General features: G+C 43.5%; 1 protein-coding gene across 1 annotated transcript in view; it reads right to left on the reverse strand.

Annotated features, from left to right (window-relative positions):
• Nucleotides 1-248: 248 nt before the first annotated feature.
• RYK (receptor like tyrosine kinase) overlaps nt 249-14,019 on the reverse strand; it is a 55,796-nt gene continuing 42,025 nt past the window's right edge. The window contains exons 12-15 of the mRNA XM_053461123.1: nt 6,086-6,195; nt 5,525-5,684; nt 1,019-1,155; nt 249-732 (exon numbers count right to left, since the gene is read on the reverse strand). Of these exons, the coding sequence (XP_053317098.1) occupies nt 621-732; nt 1,019-1,155; nt 5,525-5,684; nt 6,086-6,195 (519 nt within the window). The 3' untranslated portion in view covers nt 249-620. The remainder of the gene's footprint in view (nt 733-1,018; nt 1,156-5,524; nt 5,685-6,085; nt 6,196-14,019) is intronic.

Here is a 14,019-nt window from a genome sequence, read left to right on the forward strand (position 1 = left end):
ACTAAAGAAAATCATGACACATCTGAGCTGGTGGAGGATCTCAGTCAGATATCTCACGAATATCTTATATGTACAAAAAACAGATGAAAACAGCTGTGTCCAAATAGCTGGAATTAAACAGACCAAGGGATTGCCAATTGTTATAAGTTATCTTTTCACCCTTTTACAAAGGAAAAAAACGCATCTCAAAGACGTCCAAACATACACTAATTATAAAAATAAAAATTCAACAGTACTATATATTTTCATTCCTTTTTTTTTTATGAGTAAAAGGGATCCGGTGTTTTTTTTTTGCGTTTTGTTTTTTTTAAAAAGTCCAACATTTATAAAGTACAAAATGTCTTTTCAGTAACAAATGTCCTTTGTATTAAAAGTCTCAAGTTTAATTTTAGTGTTCTGCTGCCGATTTGTGGTCTCAAGCGTAGTGTTCATAATCTGGTTTCCGAAAATGTATTTGAATGGCTATAAAATACTTGGTATACTGGTATTTTACAAAAATAAAATAAAAAACTAAAACACGAAATGAAGGGTAATAAAGCACCCTAAGGCACTGTGTTGACAGAGCGTCATACAGGAGGCAGGTGAGCCTGTGAAGTTCAATGAGTAGATGCCGTCGGCTCTCACACATAGGCTCCGAGTGCTGAGTGGAACTCCGTGAGACACTGTACCAACTGCTGAAACTTGGGTCTCTCCTCCGGGTCCAAGGCCCAGCAGCAGGCCATGACAGCAAACCTAAAGAAGGAGGACATGTTTATGCTTAAATGGACCGAAACAGTGTTTATAGGTTGAATGCAGAACAGAAAGTTCTAAGGACAAGGAAGTATACAGACCAGACAATAAAAAGGATTTAAGTAGGTTTTCTTGCCCCTCGAAGACCCATCTGCAAATTAACTATTCGCCAACAGAGGTAGGAACCCAATGGAATAAATTACTATTTATTTATTTATTTTATTTGAAACACAGATTAGGTGGGACATGTTTTCACGTGTCCAGAGAAGGCGGATGTGAAGGTACTTACAGCTCATCTGGGCAGTTGATTGGCTGGGCTATTCTGTAGCCATCTTTTAGGTAAGCAGCCATTTCAAAAGGGTCAATATCCACATAAGGTGTCTGGCCAAGCGTCATCAGCTCCCACAGCGTCACTCCGAACGCCCACTGTAAAAACATTCATAACAGAAACATGTAACTCCATACACCCGAGAGGTTCACTTCATTCTGTAATAAAAAGCTGCCAAGCTAAAGAGTGGAAGGGTTTAAAATAATGTAAAGCTTACACGTGGAACTAAATGTACAGTTAAGTGACAGGCTTGTGTTGTCTCCTCAGTGTTGATCGCTTTTGACGATATATATATAAAAATATGGTCTCCTTGTAATAAGTGTTAATCATGGGGGTCTAGGCAGGGCTTTCTGCTGGAGGGTGATTAGGTATAATTTCAATATATATTTCTATATATAAGCCCACTCAATACTAAATAACCCACATATCGTAAGGGTTTTTCCAAAAAGTAACGTGGAAATATAGGTTAATCAACAACATTTTTTCATTGGTATTTGCAAATGAGGTATGAAATTAGGATGCCGATTGTCCTTTATTATGGCAGAAAGGAAAACCCTAGGTTTTTTGTGTATTCTATAATGCAATGATTTCTTGTTAAGAGGAATGTCATAGATTTGTGTAAATAGAATGCCAATGACCAGAAAGATGCAAGAAAACACGCACTCAATGCATTCCTTCCATTAGTAGACTAGTGCCACCGATATTCAAGACCCAAAACCTTTACACAAACATTTTGAGGACCTCTATCCCTGTATGCTCTTGAATATGGTATGGAGTGAAGGTATGGAGTGCAAGTTTTCCTGCATCGTTCTGGTTACATATAGACCGAGGAGCGGGATCTCTGTGTTAAACATTACCCTACATATACAAATTTCACGGAGAACAGCGAGTAGCGCGCTCTATACTTCCATTATACAGAAAGCAAGAAGGCTGTCACTAGTATTAAGAACCAGTTTCTGGACAGCACAGGACGTATCTCACACACAAAGTGCAAAGCAAACAGTAACTAAACGTACTGTGGTCAGAAAGTCAACAAGAATAAAAAGGAACACGAGGTGCAGACCACAGTTTGAGAAGATGAAAAGTAACGTGGTGGAAAGGGTCCTCTTCAAGGACATTTCTAGCACTAGGGGAAAGTGGCCGCACTTGGCATTCTTTGGCAAGCAAAGTAACCTTAAGTTACACAGAGAGCAGACATCAGCACGTAAATGGTAAGCACTCGAACGTAGCGACACTATGCAAACACTCATCGGCTTTCAGGTGAGGTCTCCTTTTGTTCCCTGTATAGGACGTTAAGCTGCGCCTTGTGCGTTTCCCGTCGATGGTGAACATCGGCTTCTATGCACCAAGTATTTGCCCTGCATTATACTGCACTAGGCCTAGCAATGCTCATAACTATGATTCAAATGCAGCAAATGGAGGGTTAAAGAAATGATACCAGGACAATGAAGATATGAAAACACTTGCGGTGCCATGGCTGAGATTACAGACCAATCTGTCTTGTGCGTATATTTATACGTCCTTCCCAGCTGACAAGCAACACAAGGATTTAAGAAAGATCAAGGACGGGAAAGCCACCCACTGCAAAACTGAAACTGCACAGAGCATGCCTTCGGTTTAACCCCTGAATGGGGCTTTGGGTATTACATACATAGAATGTATTCTCTGCAGTTAGTTATACAGTTTCACGGGCCCAACAAACCCTTTCCATAGCCTGGACACGCGGCATCCTGCAATATCACGCTACTGTTAGATCTGGCCTGCCAAACATGAAGAAGCTGCACATAGGATTTGAGCTGCTGTTACGGTGTGAGCGTTAAAATAGAGAATTAGCGTTACTAGATTGACACAAGGGCTACAAGAACTAGTTTAGCCTTAGTATTTTCATCACGGGTCACGCCACATAATAATCAAACTAACGGCTAACTAATATCTAAGTATGACAAGCCAATATTGTGCAAATTATGTTCATTAAAGTGGATGAGGTAGACGTAAAGAAAAAGGGCATTAGGTGTCACAAGGAATTAAATGCGGCATCAGAATCATCCTTCCCAGCACTCCGTGGTGTCACAAACCTCGCCAAAAAACGTATTCTTTAATCATGCCTGCCTCATTTCTGATTTCGCAGGGAGAACGTGTCACATCATAAAACAGGAACCTATAGGTTGTTGCGTAGCCGAAGAAGTTGAAAAGGTTGTGTTATTTTTATGTGATTAGCCTTCAGCAGAGAGTATACAATGATGGATCTAGTAAGGATTATTTGCTTACATAGAGTAAGACAGCACCTTGAACTCCAATGACGTGCCGGGAATGGATTGAGCGTGGACACCCGCAAAGCCGTTTTTACTGCACATTCAGACTTGTTTAGAGATTTCTCCCGTAATGGAAAATAAACAAGCCATTAACCCCTTCGTTCCCCTATAGACATCCCTGCTGCTGCACGGGAGACCAGGCTGTCGTTTGACAGCCTGGACTCCCCACTGACAGCAGAAGCCGGCTTCGCCGGCTTTCTGCTGTCCGATCGCCTGTAACAGCTTCCGGCATAAAAGCCAGTAAGCTGTTACCGGTAAACTGCCCGATCGCGCAGTTGCAAACGCACGATCGGGCATTCCCTTCCGGGTTGCGTCACTGCTGACGTAACCCGGAAGGTCATCGGAGGACAGGATATCCCCTGCGGGGATATCCTGCCCTCCGATGAGGCACAGAGACGCTGCGATCTCTATGCAGGTCTGTGAGGACCTGCATAGAGATCACAGTGTGATCGGTGCAGGGGGATCGCGGGGAGGGGAGTGAGGAACCATCTCTCTCACTCCCCCTCCCGTCCTGTAAGTGAAAAGCGGAAAAAACAAAAAGTTAATTCATTTAAAAAATAATACTAAATAAATCATTAAAATAATATAAATAATACAAAAAAATTATAATGTGAGCTGTGATGTCACTGTGACATCACTGGCATGTTCAGGAGGTCCCTAGGAGGACCTCCTACCATTACTGTGTAAAAAAAAAAATTAAAAAAATACAAAAAAATGTAAAAAAATTAAAATAAAAAAAATTTAAAAAAAATATATAAAAAAAAATAAAAAAAATTCTTAAAAAAACCTTACATCCCATTGCCCTAGCATAACATCTAGCCATTATAACCCTCCTGCCCCCCTTCACAACCCCCAAACCCGTTAAGCCATAGGCATAAAAATTATACAAAATTGTACACCTAATAGTATGGTCCCTGGTGCTGGGAAAGTCTGGAAAATCTATATAAATTAGGTATTTCTGAAATCAGGAAACCTGAATTGATAAACTTGGAGGGGATTTTCCATCACTTTACCTAATTTTGTGAGGATTCAGAGGGAAAATGTAAAACAAAAATTAGTTTATTTTTCTAATCTTCGCTAGTTTTTACTAAATTTCTCATTCTAAATTTTCAGCTATTCATCCAACTATGGTATCAAACGAAAGCTCTATCTCTCCTTGAAAAAACAATATATAGCTTATATGGGTACACTATTCACAGGAACAGAGAATAATCGCTAAACCGACATACCCCAAAAATGGCAAAATTGCTCTGGGCTTTGAGGTACCAAAAACCCCTGGGATTGAAGGGGTTAAATACTGCCTCGGTTATTTTGCGGCAATGCGTATATATTTAATGTCACAGGTGTGCACATTGCCTTAGGTGATGGAAACACGTCACTGGCATTTATTTCCAGACGACGATGAGCATGTGACTAAATGGCCAATTCACCGCCCCGTAGCCAAATGCAGATAATATCAGCGGGGTTCCAAGAGAAATACTGGAAATTTTGCAAAGTGACATATTCCACCAGAGCAAAGTGTAGTTTGGCCAAAGCCAGCTTGGGTCACCTGAGCGCCGGACATTACTTGACGACGCTTGAGCGTAGCTTTTGTGCGCGAGTCCAATGCCAGATTCCTATACTCCACGTCCGTGCCTATTTTGGGATGGCTAATGTCGCCACTCAGCGTGCTTAAACATCTACCTCTTGTTTTTACAGTCTGTCTCCCATGATGGATTATTGAAACGCAGGCTGGGCAGCAAGTTTCCATACTTCATGACGGGTATTTGAAAACCACATAAACACGTCACGCAACCAGAAAAATACTTTCTGATAGGAGGGACTGAATGTTTCACTTCACCGTACATTACATGGCTTTACTCATCGGCTTTATCTGATACACGCCAGAAAAATGTATATACAGGATATACAGGCCTTAAGTGTAATCACGTTACGGAGCAATGTTTAGGTACAGCAGTGACCTTCCTTACAAGGTGCGGCGACTGAATGCTGATCCAAGTAACATATGGACTTATATCCTGAGCCCTACTGCATTTTCTGGAATATAACATTTTTTTTTTCTTCAGGAAAAAAGACCAAATGCATGATTTATATTTTGAGGAGTACTTCACGTTGTATTTATCCTAGTACCAACAGCCAAGCAAGTAAATCTTACCACATCGCCAGCACTAGAGAACTCCTTGTTTACCAGGCTCTCCAGAGCCATCCAGCGTACCGGACGGTTTTCATTGTCTCCCAGACAATGATAATCCATGGGGAAGAGGTCACGAGATAAAGCGTTGTCGGTAATCTTCACCTGGAGGGACTCGTCGATTCTAAGGAGACAAACATGGAGCAGATTAATCACTAAATAAGCTTACAGAAAAGTTTCTATATGTGCTCGTAGTAGGAAGACCACACAATGCAAAGTTTATTTTCTTTACCCTACCCTGACCGGCTCTACTGCTGAAAGCTCAAAACATTTTATTTAATCATCTTGTAGGTGCTGAAAGATTCCTGCGAACCTTGTTATCCTGCTGACGTCATTCCAAGAATTTTCCTCTTTGTGAAAATATGACAACTTATATATTTTTTTTTTTATTGTGGTTAAGTGGCCGATAATGTTAAAGAAATAAAAAAAAACTTCCGTCCAATGGGTAGGCAGAAGCAGCCCTTTACGGACTTGTTGCGTAAAGAGACAGGCCTTGGAAATCAATATGTTCAGTGCTCTACTTACACACAATTTCTAGCAGCAAGATCTTTATGGATAACTTCTCGTCGAGCCAAGTAACTCATCCCGCAAGCAATCTGGATGGCCATATGTACGAGGTCTTGCTGGGAAATCGCCTAAGAGAGTCAGATCATAAAAGTAAGCGAGAAATCTCATCCACGTGGCAGAGAATGGAAACCCACAATACAGGACAATTAGGCATAAGGGATTCAGGGACCGGCTTTAGAAGTTCCTCCCATGTCATTATATCCCTATTAACCTTCTGGCATGCAAACAAATACTAATTTAGATCCCTAAGTGTATTTTAGAACAATACACAATTATGCGCCAATTTCAAATCCTTGGAATTTCAAAGAAAATAGGAATGCAATAATGAGAGGCTAAATTAAGAATAACGGGAAAAGATAACCGGCACTTCAGATCACACCGGGTAAGGTCATCTCAACAAGGAGTTAATGGGGATGTGAAATAAAACGCTTATAGGAAGTGTTATTTATGGGAACAGCTTGGAGCCCACTCCACCCGGCCTTACACAATTCAGGGCATTTCAGCGCGGGCAATCTTACAGTAACATCTATACCCAGATAGACGGATTCTGTATCTTTACGACTCGGACAGACACCCACTCAGACTGAGTAGCTCTGCTGTAGAGATCTTCCTTGCTGCTGAAAGCTTAATTGCTCAAGGGATTAACCCTTCATGTCTCCCGAAGCACTAGCCAAGACTTAGTGTAGGGGGGTAAAACAGAACTGACTTTATTGAGGACAGCACACATCAGCCACCAGACAACCCGGCGCCACGCGGCTATGGCCAGCAAGTCACCATTTCGGGGGTGATCCCGTGGGAGCAGCGTCAATCCCAGGATACCAATGGAGAGCTCAGGGTCTGAAGATGTTATAATCCATAAAGCGACAATCAGATGTCAGCACCCTGAGCGACAGCATCAGAAACGTCCCCGGGAAGAGTACGCACGGTAGCCGGGCCAGAGTTCCTTAGCTGCGGCTGGGTAAACCCCGGTCCTAAAGATTGGTAGTAAAACCAGGGTTCACCACGTGCTTAGTGCATCCTTGAAAGAGCGAGGTGGTGGGTGAAAGGATGTCCGTAGCGACACAGTTCCATGAATTTGCGGCTAGGCCCCGGTGAGGTGCATGGAGCGTTTCCTGGCTTGTAAAGCCCCCATAGCCAGCTAGTCTATGGGAGTCTAGTTCCAGCAGACTAGACAGGGTTTCTCGGTCACCTTATGCCCCCCAATGAGCACAGGGTTACTTAGAAGGGACTGGGCAAGGAGGTAAGGAGCCTCCCCAGAAACGCAACCTCTCCCCAACTCAAACATAACCCTTTAAGGCCAAAGACTCATAAGGGTAACGTGACAGACGCATCCAGCTAAATGGATTCTGTATCTTTACATTACCCGACGTACCCAGATAGATGGATTCTGTATCTTTACAGGATCCGACGTACCCAGATAGATGGATTCTGTATCTTTACAGGACCCGACGTACCCAGATAAATGGATTCTGTATGTTTACATGATCCGACGTACCCAGATAGATGGATTCAGGAACAGTGAGCGCCGCGGCAATGGGGCGTTCAGTTCACAGACCGTATGATGCAGGACACTCGATCATCCTGGCACTAACACTGTCATCTTACTCAAGCCTCAAAATGTGTGCTTTACAATGGGGATAAACAAAAGGAAGAACAGGATGTAATGTTTAATACATGCCTGATTGTCCTAATAGGAATTAAAGCATGTCACATACTGGAAAACTTCAATGTTTATAGGAAATACCCTCAGGGGCCACAAGCTTGTCTTTCACAACATCTTTCATCCCTGTGGTATACATGGCCAGCAAACGTGGCATGAGCATTAAAATAATCCAGTATATATATATGTTATGCTATCAGATCAGCAGGTAAAATAAGAAATATCAATGTTTAGAACTGTCCATACCCGATTATAGCTTTATGCACTATATGCAATAGCAACAGTCCCCCTTATGGTAGTTAATGTGTATATTGGCCCACAATGGAAAACAGCAGGATTGTCCGACTTTTTGAGGCGTTGGAAACAAACAACAACAGCAACAAAGTCTTGTAATAACAATACCATTCAGAAGAAGAGGCGGGGTGGTGGACACACAATAAGATCCGTTATTTTATGCAGCAGAACACACACACAGACATACTCTATATGGACAAACGTATTGGGACACCTGACCATTACACCTACAGGGACTTTTATGAAATGGCATTCTGAATACATAGACATTAATATTTAGTTGGTTCCCCCTTTGCAGCTATAACAGCTTCCACTCTTCTGGGAAGGCTTTCCACAAGATATTGGAGTGTTTCTGTAGGAAATTTTATGCTGAAGGGGACATAGCAAGACATTCTAGACACTTGTATGCTTCCCCAGTTTGGGGGAAGGCCCTTTTTTATTCCAGCATGACTACATCCCAGTGCATAAAGCAAGGTCCATAAAGACATGTTTGGATGAGTTTGGAGTGGAAGAACTTGACAGGCCGCACATAGCCCTGACCTCAAACCCATCAAATACCCTTGGGATGAACTGGAACAGAAGCCAGGCCAGCTCGTCCAACATCAGTGCCTGACAAATATCTACGGGTGAACGGGCAAAAATTCCCACAGAAGCATTCTTGTGGAAGCTGTGTATCTGCAAAAGCGGGAACAACTACATATTAATGGCTATGCATTTAGAATTTAATGTTATAAAAGTCCCTGTTGGTGTAATGGCCAGGTGTCCCACTACTTTTGCTCATATACCATATTTATATGTATTTAATACACGCAAACATTTTACATTATATATAAATATATACACATTTACAAAGGAGGATTTGCCTACTGAAGAGCCATGAAGGACTTCACTCAAATGCTGTTGTGTGGATAGTCCGCTCACTTAAGGGCACAAAGACAGCTACTCTCTGCTAAGAGTGCTGCGGTGGTCTGTCTACAGCTCAACTATTACACGAAGATTTCCTGAACAGAATAGTGGTACCTATCCTGGCATGTAGTGAATGAATCCTTATGGCATGAATACTCATTGTGAAATTCCCTTGGCTTGATGGACTGCAAACACAAACACTTCTCCGTCGTCAGTGTTACAGGCCCAAATAAACTACAAGAATGTTTATCCACGTATCCTGCACAAACTCAGCAGGTCCTAGCAAAATAGTTACCAGATAATCTCCATGCGACACGGGCCACAATACTCAATGATACTATTTGTCAACTTACGTTCCCTTTTCATGAACACCATATTGTCAATCATTGTAGCACTGCTAATTTCAGACTGTATAAACGTGGGGTATAAATGGGTGTTCAAACATTTTATTTTCAGGACTTTAACAGGATCCACTGAACATCATCACTTTCATGAGGGCTGGTAGTGTCTAAATTTCCCAAACATGTAAAATCACACCTTTACAAGGTGACAATTTAAACTACAGTGGGAAGGTTTGTGAGCAGACTTTGGTCACAAAAACAAACTTCAAAAGCCAACTAAGGAGAGTTTTCAGAAGCCGACGCAGAGACAAGCTTATTTTATGTCCTTATCTTGCATGTTCTCTGTTGGCTAAAGGAAAAACAGAGACTGATTTCTGTGTGCGTGTAACTGGACGAGGTACTCTAGAACATTATCATAATAAAAATATCCACACATTCCATCAGTATCTCTCGGGGCCGAGGCTCATATCCTCATGGTCACACTTTTCCTTTGTGTGCTGGCAACTAGCAGAGGGTCAATGCGGTAACCTCTCTCCTGGACGGCAGCTCGGACTCCAAACACAAACACTGGATGTAGGCAAAGTACTGCCGAGCAGGGCATAAGCGCATGAACCAGCTTAGGTCTGAGCCATTTCACAATAACTATTGTCATTCGGGCAGAAAGCAGCAATACAACCATACCAATTGTATTCTTTAAATGGTATGAGAAATACAAAAGATGTGTTGCATCTTGAACAGAATACAGTATTTGTTTAAATTGTGCATAAATGTTATCACAAGGTTCGACAAATTTGGTTATGATCTAGAAGCCAACCGGCCGAAAAAACCTAACGCTAACAAACACACACGCAAAAATTCTATGCCGACATATACATACCTGTTAACGCCATATAGCAGGGCTCGACAAATCCCAGGTGCCAGGTCGCCATAGAATTTTGTCCTGGCGCCTAGGTGTTTGTCAGCCTGTTACATCCACAAAAAATTGCCCCCGCGTCACCACTGCTGCTGCTGTCTGCCCAGGAGTCCAGCACAGCCACTCCAAGCCCACCCTCGAGCCTGAGATCACTCCCACGGAGTCATCCTGTAGGCTGAAAACGCGGTTGCAGGAAAACCAGCAATCACGTTTTCAGCTGCCACAGGCAGCTTCAGGGAAGGGGGTGATGTGTTGATTGGGTCCCCACACAAGTGTGGGGACCTGACACAACATCCCCCTGCTGCCTGATCGCTCCATGAGAGCGACAGTGCAGCGTTAACCCCTTCAATGCCGCGGCATTTAGTGGTTAATTCCCGTTTTGTACAGGGCTCTGGAGCTGGTGGTCTGCCTGGAAGCCCAGCAACAGCAAAAATGAGCCCCCACAAGCCCTTTGATGACTTCTGTAGGCATGGAAGCCTACAGCAGTCATCAGAGACTCCACCCTGCAATGGCATCCCAGAGGCAGCTTCAGGGACAGGGGAGAGGGTTCTTTGGTCTCCACATGAGTGTAGAGACCAGCCCCAACACCCCCTTGCTGCCTGATCGCTCCATGAGAGCGACAGTGCAGCGTTAACCCCTTCAATGCCACAATTGTGTATGACACATTCGTGGCATTGCAGGGGTTAACATTTGTCCCCACAAGCTTGTGGGGACTAAATATCAGGCAATGCTGTGCTCCAATGGAACATCAGCGTTGAAAGAGTTAAAAAATAAATAAATAAATTTTAAAAAAAAAGCAGCACTGACCTGAAAGTCCAGGGTGCTTCCAGGTCAAATGCTGTGAGTTTAGTAAGTGGGCTGATGATGATCAGATCACTCCTGACCAACTGTTAGTTTAAAAAAAATCCTGGCTCCTAACTTTTTTTAGTTGGCGCCTAGATTCACAACAAATTTGTCAAGCCCTGCCATATAGTAACAAACACCATACACATGAGCACATACCGGCTAACACTATACATATATATAAAACACACTAACACTATGGACACATACACACTGAATATTGCACTACAATACAGTAGACACACCGACTCCAGTACTATACATACACACACACACACACACACTACTATCCCTCTTACCTTACCCTGCCACGTGGCTGCCTATCTTCTGCCGTCACTAAGTTGGCACAGCACGGTAAAGCGGGTGACATGAGGCAACAAGCAGGGACTCGCCCGATACACAGGATTAATGATGGCAACCCTGCAAAACCCCAGGAAGTGGGTTCTAGTCACCATGGTGACCAGGGTTTAGCCAGTCCTGTGCCAACACACCACCAAGATAGGAACTGTCATGGTGATAGAACAACAGAGAAAGGAAAACAGAAGGCATAATCTCTTACCAAGGCTAACCCCAAAACATATGCAACCCGTGTGACAAAGTTCACTTTAACCCAGGGCAAAAGGGACAACACCCTGGGGCCCTCAACAGCCATCACATCCCGAGGATGGAGGTTTTTTGCAGCCCATGGTACAGCCCTATTTATTAACACTTACTCCCTTTTGGACTACGCATAGCCTACAGGTGCAGGCAGGGCCGGCCCTATAATGGGGCAGACTGGGGCAATTGCCCCAGGCGGCACTTTAGAAGGGGGCGGCACTTTGCCGCCCCAAGCGCTGCTTTTTTTTTTTTTTTTTTTTTTTTGAAGCGGAGGAGAGAGAGGGGCACCGAGTGGTTTTCGCTTACCCGCTCGGCGCCCCTCTCTCTCTCTCTCTCCTCTGCGGCGAGTCTCCCTGTTCGGTCCCGGTGCCGGCTTGTAATGCAGAGCGCCGGAAGTGACGTCAATTTCCGGCGCTCAGCATTACAAGCCGGCACCGTGGCAGAGCAGGGAGACTCGCCGCAGGACTGTTTAAAGGTAAGTACCGGGGGGGGGGGGAATCGTAGATTATGGCGTCGGCGAAGTTTAAAATGCCCCCCCCCGGCGTCGGCGTTTTAAACTTCACCCCCCCCAGCGTCGGCGCAGGTCCACTAAAATGGCGTGTGATTTTCAGGATAAAAAAAATTACAAGACACAACAACCTCAACGTATAGATCTGAGATAAAATACCAGGTAAATAGATAATTAATGAAACAATTTGCCTCCAAAAAGTGGTTATGGCGAGGTAAATGGTTAGAATTCTGCATTGATCCAGGCATGCGTTGGAGCTCTGCAAAGATAAATATTTCTTCCCCACCAGTTCCTAACTGCTAATCTCTTCATCTGCCCTGGTATGCAAACAAGAATGTAATAAGTGCACCTGCAGGTGTGCGACTCCTGCGCTAAAGCTAAACACTGATTATATCTGGAAACCACCAACTAGGCCAAGCCCCGTGCTTACAAATGGCCCATTTCCAATAAAATGACCTAGTAGAGCGCATGCTGGAACCATGCACACATTCTACGTTGTTCCACGCATTCTATGTCTTTGCTACGTTTTATCCTAAACTGTAAAACCCCTGTTCTCCCCAAAATATCATTGCAGTTCCGTTTTGGTTAAAGCCCGTATTACATACAGACAACGCATGTTGGATAATTTTGAGGGACCAATACTAAACCAGGCATTTCACTACAAACTTTAAAAACACAGCCTATGGAAATAAACATAGGAACGTCAAGCCAATTACTTTCAAAGAACATTCCATAGGTGCAGGGTTTACGAAAGTTACAGAATTTCACAGATTTCATAATACTGGGAAATCTAGTAAGGATTGTTACAATTATAGGCTGCCCATAAACGAGAATCCCTGCAGGATAATACGTTACATTTAACTTCCAGCACAGGCATGCTCCCGCACTTACTAATGCATGACCGAGGATGGCACTAACTTCCTCATCCTCACATCCCAATACAAGCAAAATCTCCTTATTACCGCCACAAGCCCAGACACAATACTGGGGCATGATTTAGACTTGTCTGCTTATAAAAAAGCAATGAGTCGTATCCGTTTGTCTAACATCTTTTCAACGTGGTATGACGTAGAACTGACGTTTGATGTGGGACTCCAATTAACATTTAAGGTCACAGAACCGCTTCCTTGAAATGTACAATTTATGTACACAGAGCTACATGGCTTTCCTCAATACATGGATTTTATATTTATACACACACACACACACACACACACGTCTATCGTTTGTTTAGGGGAAAACTATGCAGTCCCCATACACGTCCACCTGTCCTACTCCCATGTGCCTTGGTAACCGGGAAGCCCAGCGGGGTCGCATTATGTGGAGCCGCAGTAGAAGTGCACAGCCAGTGAGAACCGCATGAAGAAAGGAACTTTCACAAGGAAATGGAGAGAGACAGGGAGAGACTAAAGCCCTGGCTTGCAGTTGGTGTTCCAAATCATCCTAAAGGTGTTCAAAAGGGTTAACATCAGGTCTCTAAGGAGGCCACTAAAGTTCCTCTACACCAAACCTGTCAAACCATGTCTTTTATTTGGGCATAGGGGCACCAGCATACTGAACAGGAAAGAGACTTCCCCAATCTAGCAATAAAGTTGAAAGAATTCAATTGTCTAAAACGGATTTGTATTCTGCAGTATTTACATTACCCTTCACTGAAACTAATGGGGTCTAACCTAAAAACCCCAGACCATTATTCCCCCTCCATCAAACTTTAAAATAGGCTATGCAGTCCGGTAGGTTGCGTTCTCCTGGCATCTCCCAAACCCAGATTTGTTCCATCACACACACATATAGTGAAACGGGACTCATCACTCCAGAGAAGACATTTCC

This window comes from Spea bombifrons, chromosome 3 (genome assembly GCF_027358695.1).
Source record: "Spea bombifrons isolate aSpeBom1 chromosome 3, aSpeBom1.2.pri, whole genome shotgun sequence".
In the NCBI taxonomy this organism is placed as follows: domain Eukaryota; kingdom Metazoa; phylum Chordata; class Amphibia; order Anura; family Pelobatidae; genus Spea; species Spea bombifrons.